We start from the raw sequence: 22,871 nt of genomic DNA, 5'->3' as shown, positions 1-22,871 counted from the left end.
AACAACTGCAACGGCGGACCTTCAACTTAAGCGAGAGATTGTCATGTCTCACGCTCTTCTGTGATTGGCACAATAGCCAGTCTCACCCTTCCACGCCGTTCGAGAAGAAAGCATACAAAGCCTCAGTCACCGCTTTTAAAGCGCGGGCGTGGAAGAAACGCCAAAGCTCCGGAGCCCCTCACTACTGGTAACAACGCAACCAGCCATGGCCGCGGGACTGCCGGACGACCTCGTGCTCGAGTACGACATGCTGCAGCTCGTGGACGGCGACGACGGCGTCTCCAGCAGCTTCCTGGACGCCCCGGCGGCGTCCTCCGCCACGTCGCACGTCGAGGACCTGCTGGCCAGCTGCTCCGTGGGTGTGAGCATCGCCACGTCCTCCGCCGCCTCTGATCCTGCGGCGGGATCCTGCGCGTCCTCGGCGTGCGCGTCGGGCGGCGCCGGCTGCTGCTCGGCCACAGCCACCAAGTCCCCGGAAGCAGAGACCAACACTCACGACGAGTTTGCAGAATTCCTATTGGACGGCGAGCAGTTTCTACGGGACATGGAGAAAGTGGTAAAATTAGACCTGGACGCGAATCAGAAGAATCAGACGCCGCTGGAGCAGAGTGGTGGTGCCATCGACCTGGGCGCGTTCACGGACTTGGACATGCTGTCCCCGTGCCCGAGCGCGCCCAGCACGACGGATGGGTCGCCCTGCAAGACGGACATGGACGAGTTCGATGTGGACGTGTGCCCGCTGCTGGCCGACGAGCACAAGAAGATGGAGGAGGAGCAGGCCAGACAGCTCCACGAGGCCATGATGGGCCACGTGCTACCCCCCATGTCCCCGCCCAGGCTGCCGCACACGAACTCGTCGCTATCCACGATATCCGAGCTGTCGGACGTGTCCTCCTTGGGCCACACGGACGGGAGTGTGACGGCTTCTCCTCTTCCTACTATGCCCGAAGAGGCTGTTCAGGAGACCCACGAGGAGGACGAAGAGATGGAGGAGGAAGCCATGGAGGTACGTGGTTGATTGAAGAGGTGGTGGAGTTGAGGAGGCTGATTGTTGTCTTGTGCAGGACGAGATGGACCTGCTGGAGAAGGAGGCCAAGTATCTAGATGCGCAGAAGGATTTCCTGCAGTCCCGGGCAAAGTCGAGCCGTCCTCAGCGACAGAGCATCAAGCAACGCCGTCCTCGTGATACCGAGCAGCCGAAGTTGCTGGCCAAGAGCCAGGAAAACAACCAGCTGCTGAACGAACTCGTGAACCAGCAGAAGGTCTACCAGGACAACTTCAAGGCCATGCTCGCGTTCGCCCCCGTGAACGACGTGCGCATGGCGCTGATGACCCCCATGGAGTCGTACATTCGTCTAGGCAAGGACTTCGACGAGCGAAGGAAAACCATTCTTTCTTTGCGGGAGGAGAAGCTCGATATGACGTACAAGTACATCGAGCAGAAGTCTGCGGGCCTTGACATTAACCAGCCGTACCAGTACTCAGACATGTTCGAAAAGTTCGGCAAACACTACTGCGTGAACTTCGCGATCTCCAAGTACGACGGAGTGAGCGTTTTCCAGGTTGGTCGCGCTATCTACGAGCAGATTGCAGGGAAGGACGAGGCACTGAACAACGCGATGGGAAACACAACGATTCGCGAGTCATTTGACACGATCAAGTGCAACTTCATGCACCAGCGCATCGTCTCGAGTATGAACTGGGAGGGCGAGGACGCAGATAAAATGCCGGATATGGAGTCGAACGCTATCTTCTACTGCCGCTTCGGTGACAACTCAGCAGTATTAGCAACAGATTACATCGACCAGGACGACCTGCACCCGTACGACTCGTCAAACCGCATCCGGAAGGATGTTTCCAGCGGAGTGGTGCTCTCTGGCCATACTGACGCTAACGGCAAGAAGTTCGTGGTGATGAAGCGCTACCTGATGGCCAAGTATCACATGTACCCGCACAAGGTGTCACAGGAGCAGCAGGACCGTTTCTTCGCTAGCATGCCTAAGTGTCATGATACTATGAAGACGCTTATCGTGGATCGCTTACAGCGCAACGACACTGGCTGTCCATGCGCAGGCGAGGACTGAGTCAGTCCCCACCGACGTTCTGGAGACACGCACCCGAAGACCTGCGGTGAAGTTTCTAAGTCTCTCGCCGGCTATCCTCGGGCTTTACATATTTTCTTCTCAAGTGGTTCGTTTCCGCTGTTTCGGGCTTCCTTTCGGGGTCGCGTCGTTGACTCGTTGAGCTTGGACGCCCCGTCGAAGTCAAGGCAATCGAAGAAGGACTCGTACATTTGGCATGGAGCGAGTGACTACCGTTAATTATGTGGCAGCAGCTGTGAAAGCGCTCCGTGCTCACCATGACCAAGTGGAGTGGGCGTGTGATTCTCTTGCAGCGCTACAAGCGCGTGCTAACCAGCACATTGAATCAATACGTCCATGTACTCAAACACTGTCGTTTTGATCATCTGTTCGTCTACATGTACACTTGACTTTGTTCACACGTGCTGAGCTGGGCTGGTTGCATTTGATCCGCAGCTTCTTCTGCGAGGCAGCAGTTGAAGCTTGAAGACACCCGACTACCTAATGCTTAGTTGACAACAAGATTTACCCTTCCGGAGTGCAGCGTTGAAAAACGTCAAGCTCCAAGTTCAGTCAACAAACTGAAGTTTTCGCTATCGTAAAATTACTATCGTAACATTCACATTAGGTTTTTGCCATTATGGACTTCGCACTGACCATTTCTCGACCATGGGCGTGGACCTTCCGGACGGCTTGGTGCGCGACTACGACCTGCTGCAGCTGCTGGATGAGGACGCCAGCGACTGCATGGACTTCTCCGCATCCTCTCTAGCGGACGAGCATCTCTCCCATGAGCCCCCAAGCTCCTGCGCGTTGCCCTCGGGTTCGCACAAAAGCGACGAATTATCCGGATTTTTGTTCCAAGACGAGGAATTCCTGTTCGAAATGGAGCTACATGATGACGCAGTCCCAGACCTGGACATGCTGCTGCCATTGAGCTCTGATGCCAATTCATGGCTCAACGCTCTGGACGACGCCACAGACGTCGAGGAACTCGAGCTGGACAATCCATTGCCCCAGGACGGGAAAGTGGGGGAAATTCTGCCCCCACTGAGACTTTTACACTCCGATTCGTCACTTTCCGAAAAATCGGAAAATTCTCTAGATTTAACCGACGACAGTGGGGTGGAATCGCCTCGCTCAGAGAGCCCTGAGGATGACGAAGTGGAGTTGTTGAGGAGAGAGGAGAAATATCTCAAAGCTCAGAAGGAGTTTTTGGAGTTTCGAGGTAACAGACGTCCACAACGTAAAAGTGTGAAAAGAAGAGGAGAGTTGAAGTTGCTGCTGAAGAGTCAGGAGGACAACCAGGTCCTCAATGGACTTGCCACGCAGCAGAAAATGTACGCGGACAATTTCAAGGCCATGCTGGCATTTGCACCTGTGAATGATGTGGTATGTGCGGGGATTTCTTTTCTTTCTTTTTAGGTTCTTTGTGGCTTACTTGCTGTTTTTTCAGCGGATGTCGTTGATGACACCTTTGGAGTCGTATATTCGTCTGGGGAAGGACTTGGACGAGCGGAGGAAGACGATTCTGTCCCTACGCAAGGAGAAGCTCGACATGACGTCCAGGTTTATTGAACAGAAGACCCAGGGAATGGACTGCAATGAGCCTCACGAGTTCTCAGACATGTTTGACAAGTTTGGCAAGCACTACTGTGTCAATTTCACGATTTCCAGATATGACGGAGTGAGCATTTACCAAGTTGCTCGTGGAGTCTACAATCAGCTTGCCGAGAAGGATGAGGCGCTAAACCAGGCAATAGGAGTGACACCCCTGCGTGAGGTACGTTTCTGGCGTAAAATCAAATGGGGTCTTGCTCTAACAAGCTACTTTTGATATCTACATGTATTAGTCAACTGGCACGCTCAAGTGCAACTATATGCACCAGCGCATTGTCTCGAGACCAAACCAGGTACACAAGAATCCGGGCAAGATGCCGGATATGGAGTCCAATGGGGTTTTCTACTGTCGTTTTGGGGACAAGTCAGCAGTACTAGCTTCCGACTACGTCGACCAAGACGAGCTGCACCCGTACGACGTATCGAATCGCATCCGAAAGGATATGTCGAGTGGTGTGGTGCTCTCTGCACACAAGGATACTGACGGCAAAAAGTATGTGATTGTTAAACGATACACGGTGACCAAGCTTCACATGTATCCGCACAAAGTCTCACAGAAGCAGCAGGATCGCTTCTTCCTGAACATGTTCCATTCTCATGACAACATGAAGAAGCTCGTCGTAGATCGCGTACTACAACACAGTGACGCGGGCTGCTCGTGTACGGGTGACAAGACGAGCTGTTGCTGCGCTAGTGATGAGGCGAGCATTCCGTGTGGAGGACACCACGCGGCTCTGTAAATTAAGCTCGGATAAGTGTCGCACTCGAACGCGAGTGATAAAGTACGTGAGTGGACCGTGGTTGTTGATGATGGCTGGACACTCTCGCTGCTGGAGTTGGCTTGGAGTACGTATTCTGTTAAACGCATGGAGTAATCTGCATACAGACGTGGGATATTGCGGGATGCTGATGGTACTGAATCTCCGATTGGAACGCAGTCTTCTTTTCTCCGTCGGTAGGCAACAATTCGATCTTATTGCACACCAAGGTTTTGATCACAGCGATGAAGAATGTTCAAGGATCTTCGTGTAACAAGGACACTTTGCCTTCTTCAAAGCGACGAAGCCAACGCATCTGGTTCGCAAAGAGGAATGCTGTGCTTTGGAGACGAGGATTCAAACCTTACGAGAGGAGCTGATGATTCTCTAGGAATCAAGCGAAGATGGGGATGCCAAGTTGAAATCAAATGGAGCCAACAGCCAAGCCATGAAAGGTTTGGTGCGCAACTATTAGCTCGCAGTAGCATCAGTCCAACCCATGATCTTCAACCATCTTGAGGGTCAACGTACAAGTCCGATGTTTTTGAATATCCATCTGCCCCGAGAGTGTGGTTCTCGGCGCGAGACCCGTTTATCTTTGAAAGACGAAAGCTCCGGCAAGTCCGCACGTATTTAACGGCACGTAGCAATTGTTTGAACATGGTGAGGGACCACTACTCGGGGGAACATTTCGAGGACGAGGACGGGAAGTTTATTGGGCATCCACTTCGACCTGATTCACTTTCGCGCTGCCCGGTCAGTTAAGCAAGTCTACGATGCATGGTGTTTTTTGCGTCCAACACGGATACCGCGACCTCTGGAGACAGTTCGCAAACCCACGACCCGGGTCGACGACAACAGGCAAAACGACGACGTGTACATCTCGAATCATCGATTGTTATCAGAACAAGAAGCTGGCGTGTGACGTCGGAGGTGAGTACTATGAAGGTCAAAATGATTTTGAAACTCTTCGTGCGCAGTACTGACTGACAACGGACAGCATTGATGAAGTCGACTTGTACCCGTTCGACCACTTAATGACCTCGTGTGGTATGTTGTGGATAGACCAATTCGGCAAGAGTTCATTGCAGCGCTTGTTCTGACTGAGAAATGGCGAGCTTAGCGAACACAGGCGAATGTCGAGCAAGACGCCACGCACGCAGGCAGCACTCAAGACGGTGGTGACGATATGCAGAATTTGTGGTGGTGTGATGCGGAGCGCTCCCTCTTTGAAGGTCTATTGACCAACCTTTGAGATGTTGGACGACCCGATGGCCGGTATCGCTCAGTCGCCTGGCACAGACGGCCCGCCAGATAATTGAGGCTCAGTCGTTGTAATTCATCAACAACGTTTTGTGTTTTGGTAAGCTACGCCATGCAGTAGACTTTAGACTTGACACTTCCTACTTTTTGTGTTACCAAATCTTGTAGCTTGCGATAGCTTGATTGGATTCCGGCGATCCCTCAAGCTTGGCTTTTAAACTCGCCAGGGGCTCCCCCCTCACACACTGATCATCAATCTGAGACTCGTTCTTCTTGTTTTTCAACCCGGGTACCAACTTTGATGATCATGGTAACGAGCCACATCGGGTTGTCTTGCTGTCATGAGAGGTATGGGAAAGCATTGCGTGAGCAGAAGCAAACGCAATTTGCTGGTTGTATAGCAAGTGGAATACATATACGTCGGTTTCCTCTTCTTGGCGGACACCTCGTCGTCACTACTCATGTTTCCTCGAAAAGGTGTAATTTTCGTAATGCTATTACTTGAAGTTGTCGCCGGATTACGGCCTTCGTTCAAGCTACGATGGCGCCGGAGCATAATCGAACAGTGCTTGGTTGATGACAGCGTTGGTGAGGCGCATGCCACGGGCCTATGAAGGTCGCGTGGTGACGGCAGGGACGATGAGGCGTGTCGTGTACGGTGCTATTGGCCTCAATGCACGTGGCACGATGCGTTTGTGGGCGGAGGCACGCGCCCAACTGCATGAAGGCGAGCAGGCCGCAGGTTTTACATGATAGCTTTTCCCATTAATAAACTTTCCTCTTTGGAAAACAACCCCGGGTATTCGCGACAGAAGTATTGAACTCCCAGCAGCTTGACTTCCAGCGGTTCCAAATGGAGACTGCGATAGCTGTCTGTCCAACATCAGTGGCGTTAACATTACCTATCCGCGAGCCGATGCATCGATGTTCAGGTCGGAAGAAAGAGGTTCTTCTTGATGAGGTCGATCAGTTCTGTGCGGCAAACGCGAAATGCACATCAATACGTTCGTACAGACCTGAATCGAATTGTTGTCGTCTGCGGCATCATTGTCGCCATCGCAGCTCCTAATCGCGTTATGCCAGGGTGTCAAGTTCAGACAATCTTACGACTATTTGATGACAAGGTCTCACCACTTGGACATGTCCGGAGAACAGTTCGATGACACGGACAGGAGCTTCATCTGCGATCTCATCACTCAAGCAAGTCTAAGATGCGCTTGTTTTCTTCATGTTCAATACGGAGATTAGGTGCTGGGAGATATCACGGCTTGGGAAGACTACGACGGCCTAAATGATGGTGTGCCCATATCGGATCACCGATTGGAGTCAAACCACGCCAGCGCGGCTCGATTCTGCCTCGTTCACACGGCAGTACTTCGAAGACCAAAATGACTTTCAAAAATCAACGCGCGCTGTGCTGGTTACAGACAGCATTGACGAGGATGACGTGCACCCGTACGATTCACTCAGGAGAGACCTCACGACGGCTATCGTATTGACTGAAGAGCGGCGCAACAAGAATGCTGAACTCGATCGTGAGCTCGGTAGAGAAGTCAACCAAAATGGTAACGAAGATGAGGATAAAGTCGTGGTGGATATACGACGGGCCGCATTCATCAAGACGTACCAGCCAAACCTCGAAGTGCCGAAAACCGCGATGGTCGATATGTGCGAGCAATTTTCCCGGTGGCCATACGTGGTGGTGGGATGATCGACACTAAATCGTTGTGTTGCACACACACTTGCCAACTCGTTTGTTCACAGACTGTTGCTTTGTTTTGTTCTCCGTGAATCTCCAATACATGTCAGTAAACCTACACAGGTTTCCACGAGCCACGAGCGTGAGTCTTTCGTATGAAGTGGTTTATTACAACGCACAGACAAACTCGCGAATCGTCTGCAACATCACCTTGACCCAGCCCGCTGAGCCATCACCAACAGCGCTCAGTGTCTCAGTGGGCACGTCGAATTCTGGCCGACGGACTTTCATGAAAGATGCGCACCGGATCAAGATCATCGACTCCTCGTCGACGTCCGTTTTGAGGGCCTGGCCAACTTCGGCCCCACTTCCTTCAACGGGTTGCTGCTCGTGGCGTTTTGTGCACCCCGGTCTGTTCCTCCTCACTTCCGTCATGACGAGTGTGGCGCTCACGTCCAGCCGAACTCGTGTCTTGGGATTGTACGGATGCAACTCGTCCTCGTCGACGCTGTCGGTGACCATGACAGCGCATGGCCGTCCTCCAATCAGCTCATGGTGTTCGTAAACTTTGTCGTACAGCACCTTGTTCGACTCTGTCACAATTCCAGTCGGACGAGCGGAAATCAGACGAAAGCTGTCGATCGACTCGTCCTCTCTGATCGTGTCGTAGTCTTCCCGCACAGTGATTTGGCCCAGCGCCTCCGTCGTGCTAATCTCCACATTCGTCAAGAAGAACTTGGCTGCATTGTACACTTCCCTCAGAGACTTGACTCCCACCAAGTGGCTCACTTCGAATCGTTCGCAGCAAAAGGCACCCGCAGCATCTTCGTAGCGATTTTCCGAGCTGTGTTTGGTTAGTAGATTGAGGTGCTGCGAGCGCGCGAGGACGTATGGGAGCGCCGAATTGAGCTTGTCGTCTTTCATATCCACCAGCAGCTGCCTGCGTGTCACCCAGCACTTTGGCAGGTGAACGTACGAGTACAGAGGATTCATAACCTGTCCCTCCTGGATAACCAACAAGGAAATAACGGATACCATGTCAGATCAGCTTAAGAGTATAGTATAAGGCTGCCAAGCGTTGGTGGTGCACCTGATAGTCTATGAGCTCGGACTGAGCGCCGGCCAGGACCAGTATTTGGTCGTGAATTAACTCTTGCAGTGCATTCTTGGTGCGCAGCGAGCGCCACAGCAGCTGCAAATGGTCACTCGGAGTCATTGCCGCCGCTTCCGCCCGAGCGTTGAGCTCTTGCACCTGGTCCTACAGCGCCCGAATCTGCTCCCTAAGCGCCTCTGCCTCCTCCCTCCGCACTTGGTTCGTCGACTTGCGCTTCTTCGCTGGCATTTCGGACAGCCTTGAGCTTCTGGCACAACGTTTCGGAATGATGGCGATTCTTTTTAGCCGGTATTATACATGTTACTGTACTGGTTAACAGACTGGCTTCTGTTGCAGTATTTAAGACTTGCCTACTGAGCAAGCTTGCATTCTGGAGTGACAAGTGCGTTGTCGAACACGCGAGAGACGGTCTCCAAGTCGCCCAGTAAGTGCAGCATCGGAGTCAAAAGGTCCGCTTTTGACTGCACAAGCTTCACGCGGCTTGTTATGCTGTCCCACTTGAAATGGATCGAGCCTCGCAGCACAAACCGCTGGTCGAGCAACTTGGCAGCAAGCGGTGACCACTGATCTCGGTCTCCATTGTGGACGAGATGAGGGAACGCGAAGTGCAGCGTGTTGGCCGTGATGGTGATTCCAACTGTAGTGGTGGCGGTGAGCGAGTCTTCGGGGCCGGTATCGAGTCGCACGAGTTGGGTATCCGAGTCTGGCAGGTAGAGAGCGAGGCGTCGGTAGTCCTCGATGAGGCTCTCAACGCCAAACCCCGTCTCGCCAACCACATCCGGCGATGTCGCTGCATGCAGGAAGTCGCGTTGTACGGTAGAAACATTGGTGTTCGGGGCCACTTTCGTGCTGTTGTCGGGGTCGTTCATTAGGGCGGATCCTTTCAAGCCGTAGCGGAACAGGCGAAAGTATTCTGCCACCACCGACAAGGCAGTCGTTCCTGTGGGGACACCGGAAGAGAGCGTCTGGCACTGGAGCTGAAGCGTTTGGGTTTCTCCTCGTAGCTTTCTGACGTCACGCTCTAAAGCGATCGCATGGTCCTCGATCTTTTTCCTGTATCGCTGCATGCCTGTCCGACTACGCTGTCGGCGCAGCTCTGTATCACCTTTTCCCTCTGCGATCAGTAGTTTTGCAGCATACTGGCCAGGGACCTCCATGTTGACAGCGAGCTCTGACGGAGACTTGTTGGGAACTGGGTTTAACATACCCTTGTGCTTGGAAGGAGCCGCAGCCCGCGTGGACTGTGTCTGCGGTGCTGTCTGGAGGACGTCGTGTGCAACCACCACCACGCTACCATGTCGATGTTGGGGAAAGTGTGGTCTTGAACTTGTGTATCTTGTCGTCGTTGAACTCCTCACTTTTCCGATCACACCGTCGCTCAGCATGTGCACGTTCGGCGGTTGGAGGTAGCTGCTGTGCATGTTGTTCTACAAGCTTTCGTGGCCAGTTTCAAAGTGATTCAAGAAATGCCTAGATGCCCGTGACAATTTTGTCAATGACGAATCCCCTTGGTGGTGAATTTATACCACGCAATGTGAGACACACAATGCGTGACACACGGTATGTGTTAAATACAGATGATGTGATGTGTGCATCCTATATCCTGATCGATCACAACTATCTGGGGGAACTGGCCAATACATGTACCCCAGAAAATCATAAGCCATTCCGTTGCTATTACCTATGTGGATACACTCGCCACTGTTTTGGTTTGATCCGAGCAGCACAGACAGCATTAGCTCCTGGAAGGACACGGTGCGCTCTCCCGCATCGGCGTGTAGTGGCGCGACGCAAGCACTGACAAAAAAGCCTTCGTAGCCTCAATATAGAGTAACGATGTTTAGCACTTCCTCCGGGCGTGGATGATTGCCTCGATGGCCTTTCCACAGGCTTCAGCCTGCTGGCAAGGCGGTCTCGGGCTGCAAATCGCGACAGATCAAGTATATGAAATAAATTATAGTGACGGATGAGAGAAAGTTGGTCGCGGCTGTCGCTTGGGGCCCAAGGGTTGACAGCAGCCTCTCAACAGGGTCATCGGCGGCGGCGTTGGCGCTAATTAGGTAGGAAAGAGCACAAAAAAGGGTATTTTTGCCTCGGCGGGCATGATCGACCAAAGTTTCATCATTTTCAATCAATCTTAGGCGATCACAAGACTGTAGCTCAAACCACGTCGACGCCACGCATGCCAAGCGAAGACACAGAAAACAACAGACTTTCCCGGATTTTTCCATCTGCTTTTACAGGCAATCATAGACATTATATAATAAATGTAACAGTACTATAATAGTCATTCTGGAATTAGTTTAGGAGCCGACGGTGTAATGAAATGTGGATACGTACTAAGAGAAGCCCTTGGAGCTCGCGTGCACCTTGAAAGTAGAATACAAGAAGCTTTACGTTAACAGGGCCGGTTTCCAAATCCTTATCTGAAGTCGCTGTCGAGGAGACAGCAGAGGTGGTGGTACTTCCATCACTCGACCGCGACGCGCTTTTCTTTCTGTCTAACGACATCAGAAGTATGGTATTATTTAATAGATTTGCTATTTTCTTTATCATGTTACTGCGCGTTATGCAGGAAGTCCTTAATCAAAGGGTTCTGGGACGAGAAGTGTCTGCCATAATGCACAAACGGATCATGCGTTGACAGCATCTCTGATTGACTGCACCTCAACCTCTCCCCAGCTCGCGATACCTTCCTTTAACGACCTCATCGCACTTCTCGAGATCTCGAATTCAGGTTTGTGCATTTTCATGAACGCGGCACGCTGCATCACAACCACAAGTTCCTCTCCTTCCTCTTCGCCGGTGTGGACGCCATCACCCTGACTGGTGTTTCCTCCTTCGCTTCCAGACACGTGGCTGACTCGCTGTTCGCTCTCGGTGGACGTTGACCGCTCGTTCTTCTTGCGTTTCATTTCTGTCAGCACAGTCGTGGCACTGATATCTCGTCGCACTCGTTCTCGGGGGTTGTAAGGATAGAGGTCGTCAACATCAACGCTGTCCGTGACCACCACGGCACACGGCCGACCTCCCATCGTCACCGACTCGTCAAAATATTCCGTCAACACCACTTTGTTCACCTCCGACGTGATTCCGTTGCTATCTGTCGAAAGCAGTCGGTAATTCCAGATCGACGTCCCATCATCCACCGTGTCGTAGTCCTCACGAACTGTTGTATGTCCCAAGGCTTCGGAGATCGTGATCTCCATGTTCAGCATGAAGTATTTGATGGCTTCGAACACCTGCTTGATCGACTGGACTCCAGTAAAATGGAAAAACTCGAATCTCTCACAACAAAAGTTGCCCTGAGCGTCTTCATATCGATGGTCCATCAGCTGCGGTTTCATCAGATCCAGATGCTGACTGCGAGCCACCACATACTGGCAGCCTCTAGTGATCATACCAGTCTTTGCATTTAGCAGCAGTTGGCGCCGCCCCCACCACTCTTTAGGCATGTGAATATGTCTGCACAACGGACTTCCAGTCTGCCTCTCCTACTCAGACACCACCAGCATATAAAAACACATCACTGTGAGTAAAACCCATTTCTTTAACGTTAAAAATGCATGAGAAGTGTGAATTCTTATTCTTACCTCCATCCCAGCCAACATGGACCGAGCGCCAGCCACCGCCAATTGCTGGCCATGTATAATATCTCGGAGGGAGTTATTCGCCCCCACGACGTCCAGAAGTTGGGCTCGCGCGCTGCGGGGACGAGCCTGGAGACGCGCCAGCTTGTTCTGAAGAACCTGCAGCTGCGCCTTGACCTTCTTCACCTCCTCCTGCCGCACCAAGTACGAAGGTTTGCGTCGCTTAGCTCCGCCGCGTCGCCCCGTCATTTATTATATGGAAATTTGAAAATGGCTTAATCACCCAAGTGAAAAATTGGGTTATTTACAGTGACAATGCGCATTTTGACGTTAGGTCGTTAGGGTTCCGCGCAACGTGAAATTCTCGTGAATTTAAAGATATTGTAAATCGAGGATGCCAGTATGTCACTGCACGAAGCCGACTCAAGCCGCACTTGTCGGACCATCGCTACGAAGATGAGAACGGGTATGGTTTCTGCGAACGGTTCGAGCTCTTCCACTTCAAAGGAGTAAAGTCTCTAAAACAAGTATTTGGAACTGTTTAGTTCTTCGTGAATGGGTAACATGGAAAACAGCATACCGGTATCCGAAAGATTGGGGCTCACGAGGATTACGACACCGAGGACGGAGCGTCAACTAACGAAGCTAAGCTGACAATCCCCGTTTGTTGTCGGGAATCGGCGATGGAGTAACAACCGGGATGAAATACCGGTAACATCACGCTCGTGGAGTATTTCGATCAACGCAACGAGTTTGAAGGTCGGCCCTGTGCTGTCATGATCACTGAGCAGCTAGTCGTGTCGATGCGGCGTGCAACATTTTTAAAAATCCACTACCCAAGTTTGAGGTGCCGGCCTCCACAATCGACTCACTTCACGAGGAAGCTTCGAGTTGGGGCGATGCCATGGTGCAAACAATTCGAGGATTTATCTAGGTGAGACTGCACATTAGAGAACTTTGTCCGTCATAACTGACAAGATACCGTGATGCCTCTCCTTGTCGCTTGATCTCGATGGGGTGGTTAAGCAGCAGAAGAAGTCTCCGAACCCAGTCTGGAGGCAAAGAAGTGCAAACGGTCGAGTTCGAGTCAACGTCGGCGGACTGGAGCATGCGTTACCCTCGGGCCTGGCAGGGCCTCGACTATCAAGCCGATGTGTACAACGCCACCGAGGCATTGACGATCGCGCTGTCACTTTTTTCAGTGGTGGGTGGGTAGAGAGCGCTGTTGTTCATTGATGCCAATGATGTCGTTCAGAGTATGATTTTGCCAATAAGTTTGGAAGTGCTTGGTTGCATTATACGATACCGCATGTTTCCAATGTACGGACACCCCGTGAGAGAACAAGACACACCATCATAATCAATCAATCACCCAACCGATGTTGTGGGCTATTGTCGAGACCGGGAGGACGCTCTCGTTGTTCTGGTGGGCACGGGGTCTGTGCCGAGAAAGCTCCCTGAGCGAGCATGGGCCTGGCTCGGTATTCTGGCTCGGTATTCTGGCTCTGAAACGATGGTGGCTGGTTTAGTGTTTCGGACAAGCGAACGAGCAAGACACACCCACTCACACGATTACGCGGCAAGCCCAGCATCAAAGCATTCCTGCGCCACTTTGAAACTGGGCAAGAAAGGTCAACTAGAGCACCATACACAGCAGCCCCCTCCATCTACCGAGTGTCCACACGCTCAGTGACGGTGTGATCGGAAAAATGATGCGATCGTCCCGTTGGCCAACAATTGAAGCCAATTTCGCCGGAGACGACAACACCAGGAGTTCAACGACGACAAGATACACAAGTTCAAGACCACACTTTCCCCAACATCGACATGGTAGCGTGGTGGTGGTTGCACACGACGTCCTCCAGACAGCACCGCAGACACAGTCCACGCGGGCTGCGGCTCCTTCCAAGCACAAGGGTATGTTGAACCCAGTTCCCAACAAGTCTCCGTCAGAGCTCGCTGTCAACATGGAGGTCCCTGGCCAGTATGCTGCACAATTACTGATCGCAGAGGGAAAAGGTGATACAGAGCTGCGCCGACAGCGTAGTCGGACAGGCATGCAGCGATACAGGAAAAAGATCGAGGACCATGCGATCGCTTTAGAGCGTGACGTCAGAAAGCTACGAGGAGAAACCCAAACGCTTCAGCTCCAGTGCCAGACGCTCTCTTCCGGTGTCCCCACAGGAACGACTGCCTTGTCGGTGGTGGCAGAATACTTTCGCCTGTTCCGCTACGGCTTGAAAGGATCCGCCCTAATGAACGACCCCGACAACAGCACGAAAGTGGCCCCGAACACCAATGTTTCTACCGTACAACGCGACTTCCTGCATGCAGCGACATCGCCGGATGTGGTTGGCGAGACGGGGTTTGGCGTTGAGAGCCTCATCGAGGACTACCGACGCCTCGCTCTCTACCTGCCAGACTCGGATACCCAACTCGTGCGACTCGATACCGGCCCCGAAGACTCGCTCACCGCCACCACTACAGTTGGAATCACCATCACGGCCAACACGCTGCACTTCGCGTTCCCTCATCTCGTCCACAATGGAGACCGAGATCAGTGGTCACCGCTTGCTGCCAAGTTGCTCGACCAGCGGTTTGTGCTGCGAGGCTCGATCCATTTCAAGTGGGACAGCATAACAAGCCGCGTGAAGCTTGTGCAGTCAAAAGCGGACCTTTTGACTCCGATGCTGCACTTACTGGGCGACTTGGAGACCGTCTCTCGCGTGTTCGACAACGCACTTGTCACTCCAGAATGCAAGCTTGCTCAGTAGGCAAGTCTTAAATACTGCAACAGAAGCCAGTCTGTTAACCAGTACAGTAACACGTATAATACCGGCTAAAGAGAATCGCCATCATTCACTTATCTGACAAAAACGTAGGAAATTCGTGTTGCAGATTGCTATTGGCTAAAATTATGCAATCCGACGCCGTTTGTCAGCAGGTTCAAGGCTGCTAGGTTGTGCTTCTCGGATAAGGCGCAACACAGTAGTGACAGAGAGCTCGTCTAACCTCCTCTTCCGCGTTGACGGTGATAGCGTGAGATGTTCCATCCCAGTACGAAATAGCTCAGCTGACTGTTGTCCATTCATGTTGGTTGGTATCGTCGACCCTGCCAATGCAACCCCTCTGGATATGTGCCGTATCATCACAGCCCAGTCAGAAAAGGTTTTGTTCATGGCCCGGCTGGGTAAGTCATGACTGTGCACCCTTTTCAGCGGCGGGTGGCCTTTTTGTTTGTCGCCAAACCACCAAAGTTGCCACGCCCCAAACGGACCCACTCTTGGGAACACAAACGATTTCGGGAGAAGATGGAATTTTCCATCGTAGTAGTGAGCCATTTGGCCATCTAGCCGGCTGTCAGGATGTTGTGGCGTACGTTCTTGCGCCTGTGATAGTCCAGCACGTTCCAGCAGTTTTTCAATAGTTGACTCCAGTTGCTCCTTCATAATGTTTCCTGCCGTCACTCCTTTTTCTTCGATTAGGTTGCTAAAGCCCGCTAGCAACACCGGCGGTAAATTGTCGATAGAATTTTGCATCGCCAGAAGCTGCTTGTAGAGCTCAACATGAGGGGGTATGCCTGTCGGCTTCATCCACGGTGACGAATCACTTGCGGTCACTAAAGTAGAGCGCAGCTCGTCTAGTATTTGGTTGTCTCTGAACAGGTACGTAGACAGCAGCGGGTGTGATGCTGGAAGCGTCTCCCGAAGATAATCAGCATGATAGACGAGAGATGCGATGCAAAGCCTAAGGATGCCTTGAAGCGTGCTTGCGTTTGTTAGCGCAGGGAACATCTCCTTGATACAGGCACTCACACTGGCATCGTCATTATTGGCAAAATGGGGTGGAAGAATGGCAAACTCCGCACGATTTAATGGTAAGCCGGCCACAACGCGTCCCAGGTATTGGTCTCCCGCAGATTCGTAGCGAATATAGCGGTCTTGTACACCACCTAAAGACCAGCCCACCCTCAAACATACGCTAGCAATTGAGGGTCCACCAGTTGTGCCACTACAGGAAAACGTAGCGACACCCTTGCGAATGGAGTGAGTACCGTAATGGTTGAGACCAGTCTTCTCGCCAATAAGTTGTCTTAACGCTGTACCAAATCGAGACTTTTGTTGTGATCCAGTAAACATAGGCCCAGGTTGCTGTGTTGGTCGGCTAGCCAAGTAAATTGCCAGTGCAGTGACCCAGCACGTTAAGGGGCTTAACGGGTTCGCGTAGATGTGCCGTGGATCTTTCGGCCCGTTCCCCTCCTGGTTCGTCTTGGACTTGTGCAAAACGCACCCGACGCTATCATCATGCGCGCTCAGGTGCTCGGTACAAATGGTCTGGACAGATTCCGATCGGCACATCAAGTTCCACTGAGTAGTAAGAAAAAAGTGAGCAAACCCAGCGTCTTGACGGACCAATGTTGACTTACAAAGCTCTTGGTACAGCGAGTACGGCAGAGGATCTTTGCCAGACTCGGTCGGCACTCCAGACTGATATTTAGAGGCCTGCAGCCGCTTCAATCCTGAGAAGAAAGTCGACATGCTCTTTTCGTACGAGGAAGGGAGTGATAGTTCTTGACGGCGATAGAGATCCTTGATGGCACTGCGGAAACCATTCAACGTGCTGACACCAACTGTCTTGCGCTTTTCAAGCAAGAATTCCTCGAAGTCATATGTCGTGAACTGCTGGAGATCTATTTGACCACCCTTCTCGAAATATTTGTGCGATTCATTCTTTTTGGTCTCCACAATCCACCGAGATATCGCACGAAGGCTGCCAGCGTAAGCCTGCTGCGTTCGCTTTGATATGCAGGCATCTCGAACGTCCTTTGCAGTGACCTCTAATGCTTCCGCCGTTGTCGCACCAGCACGACGGGGCACCACCGTGCCGCTAGTAATGACCACGGCCATATCGCTAATCATAGTCGTAAGCAAGTCGCTGGTGCTGCTGGCCACTGACCCGCCGCTCTTGATCACGGAAGTGGCGCTGTTCTGGGTCGAGGGTGAGTCGCTGGTGCTGCTGGCCACCGACTCGCCGCTGCTGCTTGGCGCTGCAATGATCTTGCTCTTGAGCGGCGCTGTGGGCATCGTTGAGCAATGTGCGAGTCTGGAGGGGAGACTTGGCAAGTGGATTTTTGGCGAATAGGAATGCATTATAAACGTCGGATTTGGAGGCTACGAAACCGGGCTCATTTTCCACAACACATGCTGCTATACAAACGTGAAGATTATCGACCTGGTCTCATTGCCAGTGATAGTAAAAACAGTGGCGCATTTTCCTACGATCCCATACAAACAAGTAGATGTCGGCTACGAAACAGCGACAATCCGAAACGTTGTGCCAGAAGCTCAAGGCTGTCCGAAATGCCAGCGAAGAAGCGCAAGTCGACGAACCAAGTGCGGAGGGAGGAGGCAGAGGCGCTTAGGGAGCAGATTCGGGCGCTGTAGGACCAGGTGCAAGAGCTCAACGCTCGGGCGGAAGCGGCGGCAATGACTCCGAGTGACCATTTGCAGCTGCTGTGGCGCTCGCTGCGCACCAAGAATGCACTGCAAGAGTTAATTCACGACCAAATACTGGTCCTGGCCGGCGCTCAGTCCGAGCTCATAGACTATCAGGTGCACCACCAACGCTTGGCAGCCTTATACTATACTCTTAAGCTGATCTGACATGGTATCCGTTATTTCCTTGTTGGTTATCCAGGAGGGACAGGTTATGAATCCTCTGTACTCGTACGTTCACCTGCCAAAGTGCTGGGTGACACGCAGGCAGCTGCTGGTGGATATGAAAGACGACAAGCTCAATTCGGCGCTCCCATACGTCCTCGCGCGCTCGCAGCATCTCAATCTACTAACCAAACACAGCTCGGAAAATCGCTACGAAGGTGCTGCGGGTGCCTTTTGCTGCGAACGATTCGAAGTGAACCAGTTGGTGGGAGTCAAGTCTCTGAGGGAAGTGTACAATGCAGCTAAGTTCTTCTTGACGAATGTGGAGATTAGCACGACGGAGGCGCTGGGCCAAATCACTGTGCGGGAAGACTACGACACGATCAGAGAGGACGAGTCGATCGGCAGCTTTCGTCTGATTTCCGCTCGTCCGACTGAAATTGTGACAGAGTCGAACAAGGTGCTGTACGACAAATTTTACGAACACTTTTTTGTGTGTGGTATTATACGGATTATTGTGTTACATGCTTTCGCCAAACTCTAATACCATGCGCGACTGGCCATTCCTTCCTGTCACGTGCATCACCTCTTCACACTCCGTCGCCTCTCCTCCTTCTTATAGCCCTCTGTTTATTGTTTGTGCCTCATCGCACCATCTTCCTCCTGTCTGGTCCCACCAGAAGCCGATGTCGTTTCCTTGTCTGCTATCCGCCCCAACGTACAGCTCATGTGTTCTGTATTCCGTCGAGGCTCACACTGTGATGCTCTTTTGTCTGTCCATGGCGTAATTGGCGATCCAATCCGCCGTCTTGTTGTGCTGCCTGTAGTGGTGACTCCAAGTTGCGACCCCGCATATAGCCGCCAACCGTTTAGTGACTCGATACCAATGCTTCATCTTCTTCGATTTTGGTCTGTGCGTGTTCCTCATCCAACCGATGATAAGCACACTATCACCAACCACATGTAAGTTGCTCCATTTCATTTCGACCGCTTTTGCTAGGAGCTTTTGTAGCCCGACCAATTCTGCCACGTTATTAGTCATCGTTTGACCTCCCAACGCCGTCGCTGCTGCCCACATCAGTGTTCCTGTCACCTGTCCATTCGAGACTGCATCCCCAGTCAGCTCCCCGACCACGATACGACTTCCCCCGGGCCCTGGATTTCCCCGGGAGCCTCCGTCAAATAGGCCGATCCTAGTTGGGCCCGTCGGTGCTGTCAGTACCTTGCGCTCTCCAAGCTTTGAGAAGATGACTCGCCGCGGCAAGTTTGGGTTTCGAGTCGACCGTCAATGGATATAAACTCAGTGTGTAGCGCCTGCACGCTTCCAACAGCTCTTTTCGTAATTCTTCTGCAGCCTCCGCTAGTGTGACCTGCTGCGTGCTTATCGCGTGCACGCGATTGACATTCCACCGCCAAATCGCTGTTACCGTTAAGGCACAGCCACTAGCCCATATATCCTGCGCCATATCATTCTTTTACTCCCATTCCGTGTCTTGTTGTTGTATACCCCATTGAGCAACCCAAGCCGGGAGGCATTTGAGCCGAAACCCCAAAATGTCCTCTATCATGTCCGCCCTGAGCTGCTCTTGTGTACGTCCATCGTCCTCCCCGTTTCTCCACATGTGCAGCAGTACGTCCCAGAAAATTGCCGCCTCCGGGCATGTCCATATTAAGTGATCAGCTCCTTGGCGTGTGTCTCCCGCACATTTTCCCGCCCTGCACTTGTATTGTGTTTCCTTGTTGCACCACAATCTCAACCTCCCCCACTTTAGCTTCATCACATTCTGGACTTGATATGCTGGCACCCCTTCCATCTTTTGAATTCGCCCCCACTGCACTACGCATAGTGCGTCCGCTATCTGCCTGTGTTGCTTCCGCCACTTATCTTTTATCTTGTCGATCGCAATATTCGCTTTATGCACACTACGCCGTGCTAACTGTACTTTGAATTGCTTCCTGGTCATGGACCACCTCCTTTTGCCAGCCCAGAGTGGCCTCATTCGAGGTAACCAGGGGTGAGGGGTTACCCATAATCTCTGATCCTGAGCTTCAAGCCATCTCGCTGCCGCCTGGCTCACTGTTTCTTTCCCTACTGCCCACGGCACCTTCTTGCTGCTGGACCCCCATGTGTGATGCAACTCCGGTGACTTCCCTTTCACAACCTCAAAACTATGGTGCTGGTCATCTAGATGGTGATGTACTATCAGTTCCTCTGGTCGTCTTCCTTTGAACACGGTCTCTGGATAGTTGGCTATAATGTTGCAGCATAGCTCCTTGAACAACTCTGCTACTTTGCTGTTCATTGGTATTTTGTGCTGCACTGGTCTGAAAATCAAGTGACCCATGTCCTTCCAATCTATGACTACCAGTTCACCTAATTTAACATGCGCAGGCCTGCTCACTAATATCGCCAGCTCTTGCCAAGTCATTATTCTTCCTCTTAGATCCCACATTTTCAGCGCTCTCAGCTCCACCCCTTCCATTCCAGAGTGGGGAAAATCACCTCTCTACTTTCTTCTTTTCCTCCTCACCTCATTAATGTTGTTCTTGATACTGTCACCACAGTTGACCTGGAGCCCCTCTGCTTCCCACCGGAAAGTAACCCCGCTCGCAGCTCTCAGCTGCATCCGTATACCGCGCCCTTCCTCATCCTCTATGTTTTCATGCTTCACTCCATTTGTCATCGCCCATTGCACCCATGGCCTCCCAGTACTCCAGAAATCATCCCCAGGTTCAGTGGTGGGCTCTTTCACTTGCTGTGATATATGACCCTTCCACTCTCCTCCTCGCTGTTGCAGTAGATCGCCAGTAATCTGCATCAATGTGTTATCCGTCATTGCCCATGTCGTCACTGTTGTCGCGCTCATCGCTACTAATTCAGCTTCAATATTTGGCAATCCAAGACCTCCCTGTTTTGCTGATCGTTCCGCCAAGTCTTTCTTGATCCATCCTGCAATTGTGGAGTCTGGTCTAGCAAAAGATGACTTCCATACAAAATTTCTTATCCGTTGATCTGCCTGCTTGATCACGTAACTCGGCGGCCAAGTGTGCCTCGCAACATATAGCAGCTTGGGCACTATAATTGCTGCTGCTATTGTTGCGCGCTGCTGTGCTGTATTTGTTTTCTCCTGTGCCAGCGCTAACCTTACTGTAATTGCACGGAATGCACGATCCCATGCTTCGGATACCGTGTTGCCTGTTCCTGCGAAATGCCCCAGGTACCGTGCTGTGTCTACTTCCGTAACCACCTGTTGTGTCTCCACTGCTGTAGCCTCGTCGTCTTCATCGTAGTGGAAATCCTTCTCCGATCCTAACCGAATCGCGACTGTTTTGCGCACACTCAGCATCAGTCCCGAAACTTGCGAGAAGCGGCCAACGACATTTATTGCAGCTCTCTGCATTGCTTTTTTGCAATATAAATTGCCGTGTCATCGGCATACCCAGCTACCCTTAATTGATGTACCAACTTGCTGCTCGTTAAAGGCGTTCCTTGCAAACAAGGGTCCATCTCCACTTCGTCATAAAGTAGGTCCACTGCGATGATAAAGAGTAGCGGTGCCAACGGACACCCCTGGCGGATTCCGCTTGTTACTCCGACCTCCCTCGATAACTCGCCGTTTGCCAGAAACCTTACTGTGGTGTTTGTGTGAATGGCCTCCACGATCCTACAGAATTTTTCTGGGAAGCCTTTAGCTTTTAGTACAGCATAAAGAAATTCCCTGTCTAAGGAATCATAAGCCTTGGCGAAGTCCAGCATCAAAACTTGTGCTTCTGTCAGCTCTTCCCCATGTTGGCATGCGTGCTTAGCTGCTTTAAACAAATCGATCGCCTCATGGATTGTCCTGCCGGGAATAAAACCGAATTGTGTGCTATGTACTATGCTCGCAATACGTTTCCTCAGCCGCCACGCTAAAATCCTCGTGAAAATCTTATAGTCTGAATTCAACAGAGCTATAGGCCTGTAGTTCAGCGGGTTGCTTGCATCACCCCCTTTACTGATACTGAGAATGAAGGCCTCTACGAAAGATTTCGGTGTGACTCCTTCCTCCATAGCACTGTTGAAGATTGTGGTTAAAACTGGTATCAACTCCTCTTAATAGTCTAAGTACCAGTCGTTGCTCAGTGAGTCTGGACCGCATGCTTTTCCGCGCTTGCATTTTGCTATAGACATACTCACTTCCTCTGCTGTTATCGGTTCATCCAATTCCACGAGATCCACTTTCTCCCATCTGTCCTTTACTCTGTTGATGTAATTTTCTTTCGTTTGATCGGCCTCAGCCGCACAATTGAGAATCGGTTCCCAGCTTTCGGCAAGAATATCCGCTTTTTGTTGTGCATGCAAAGTGGAGCCTGCTATTGTTGACTGCAAATGCGGGATTGTATTATCTCCGTACTTCGTGCATATTCGTCGATAAAATTGCTTCGTCGTTCTTTTGGAACTCCAAGCATTGCTGGCAACGAGACAGCGACGTCTTGAAGCACCTCTTTCCCCTTGCACTTTGGCCAATTCATCCAGCAATTGTTGTCTATGCAGCTGGTGCTCCGGTTGCGTATATCCGCACTTCCCCAATTTGATCTTGATTCGTCTTATTCGTTGCCTGAAGCCTCTTGTTGTTCTGCGCCTCGCCTCTTTTTTGAGCTGCGTCATTTCTCCTGTTAGCTCGCGCTTGAATTGATCCCACTTGACCACGCTGTTTTCTTCACCTCCACTCTATATTGATGCCGCCAGCTCTCTTAACTTATACTCGATCAAACTCTTGGTGGCCGTTTCAGCGTACGGCGGCGGTGGGTAGAATTTTGGCCTCCGTCTGATCCTGACTATTCCTCTGGGTGAGTGGAGCTCTAATATTACCCCTCTGTGGTCCGCTTGGCAGAAGGACTCCACTACTTGTATTCCCCGCAACATTTTGCGATCTACAGCGGTGATATACCATCGGTCTATTCGTGATGACCCGATCATTCCATCTGCAGCTGGTTGCTTGTGCGTGTGATACGTGTCAGCATATTTCCTCCGCTCACTGTAATTGTTTTGTTGTGGAATCGTGTAATTTCCTGCATCTTCAAAGCCATTCTGCTGAATGACCTG

At 51.6% G+C, this 22,871-nt stretch overlaps 6 protein-coding genes across 6 annotated transcripts; 4 read left to right on the top strand and 2 right to left on the bottom strand.

Annotated features, from left to right (window-relative positions):
* Positions 1 to 205: 205 nt before the first annotated feature.
* KRP23_9093 (uncharacterized protein) lies at positions 206 to 2,084 on the top strand (the record flags this gene model as incomplete). Its single annotated transcript, XM_067894611.1, has 2 exons — positions 206 to 1,006; positions 1,065 to 2,084. 2 exons carry the CDS (start codon positions 206 to 208, stop codon positions 2,082 to 2,084), a joined length of 1,821 nt encoding a protein of 606 aa, XP_067742269.1.
* Positions 2,085 to 2,750: 666 nt separating this feature from the next.
* Positions 2,751 to 5,562, top strand: KRP23_9092 (uncharacterized protein; the record flags this gene model as incomplete). Its single annotated transcript, XM_067894610.1, has 5 exons — positions 2,751 to 3,473; positions 3,538 to 3,864; positions 3,935 to 4,361; positions 5,321 to 5,392; positions 5,525 to 5,562. The coding sequence occupies 5 exons, from the start codon at positions 2,751 to 2,753 to the stop codon at positions 5,560 to 5,562; spliced, it is 1,587 nt and encodes a 528-aa protein (XP_067742268.1).
* Positions 5,563 to 7,589: 2,027 nt separating this feature from the next.
* Positions 7,590 to 8,637, bottom strand: KRP23_9091 (uncharacterized protein; the record flags this gene model as incomplete). The annotated part of the gene is made up of 2 exons (XM_067894609.1): positions 7,590 to 8,426; positions 8,512 to 8,637. The coding sequence occupies 2 exons, from the start codon at positions 8,635 to 8,637 to the stop codon at positions 7,590 to 7,592; spliced, it is 963 nt and encodes a 320-aa protein (XP_067742267.1).
* Positions 8,638 to 11,168: 2,531 nt separating this feature from the next.
* KRP23_9090 (uncharacterized protein) lies at positions 11,169 to 12,374 on the bottom strand (the record flags this gene model as incomplete). The annotated part of the gene is made up of 2 exons (XM_067894608.1): positions 11,169 to 12,029; positions 12,129 to 12,374. The coding sequence occupies 2 exons, from the start codon at positions 12,372 to 12,374 to the stop codon at positions 11,169 to 11,171; spliced, it is 1,107 nt and encodes a 368-aa protein (XP_067742266.1).
* A 4,554-nt stretch (positions 12,375 to 16,928) lies between these two features.
* KRP23_9089 (uncharacterized protein) lies at positions 16,929 to 17,267 on the top strand (the record flags this gene model as incomplete). Its single annotated transcript, XM_067894607.1, has 1 exon — positions 16,929 to 17,267. The coding sequence occupies one exon, from the start codon at positions 16,929 to 16,931 to the stop codon at positions 17,265 to 17,267; it is 339 nt and encodes a 112-aa protein (XP_067742265.1).
* A 344-nt stretch (positions 17,268 to 17,611) lies between these two features.
* KRP23_9088 (uncharacterized protein) lies at positions 17,612 to 18,329 on the top strand (the record flags this gene model as incomplete). The annotated part of the gene is made up of 2 exons (XM_067894606.1): positions 17,612 to 17,737; positions 17,823 to 18,329. 2 exons carry the CDS (start codon positions 17,612 to 17,614, stop codon positions 18,327 to 18,329), a joined length of 633 nt encoding a protein of 210 aa, XP_067742264.1.
* Between the last annotated feature and the right edge of the window lie 4,542 nt (positions 18,330 to 22,871).

This window comes from Phytophthora ramorum (genome assembly GCF_020800215.1).
Source record: "Phytophthora ramorum isolate Pr-102 chromosome Unknown Phyram_PR-102_s0008, whole genome shotgun sequence".
NCBI classification, from domain to species: domain Eukaryota; phylum Oomycota; class Peronosporomycetes; order Peronosporales; family Peronosporaceae; genus Phytophthora; species Phytophthora ramorum.
Note: the sequence above shows the minus strand (reverse complement) of the source record. Positions and strands in the feature narration are given on the sequence as shown.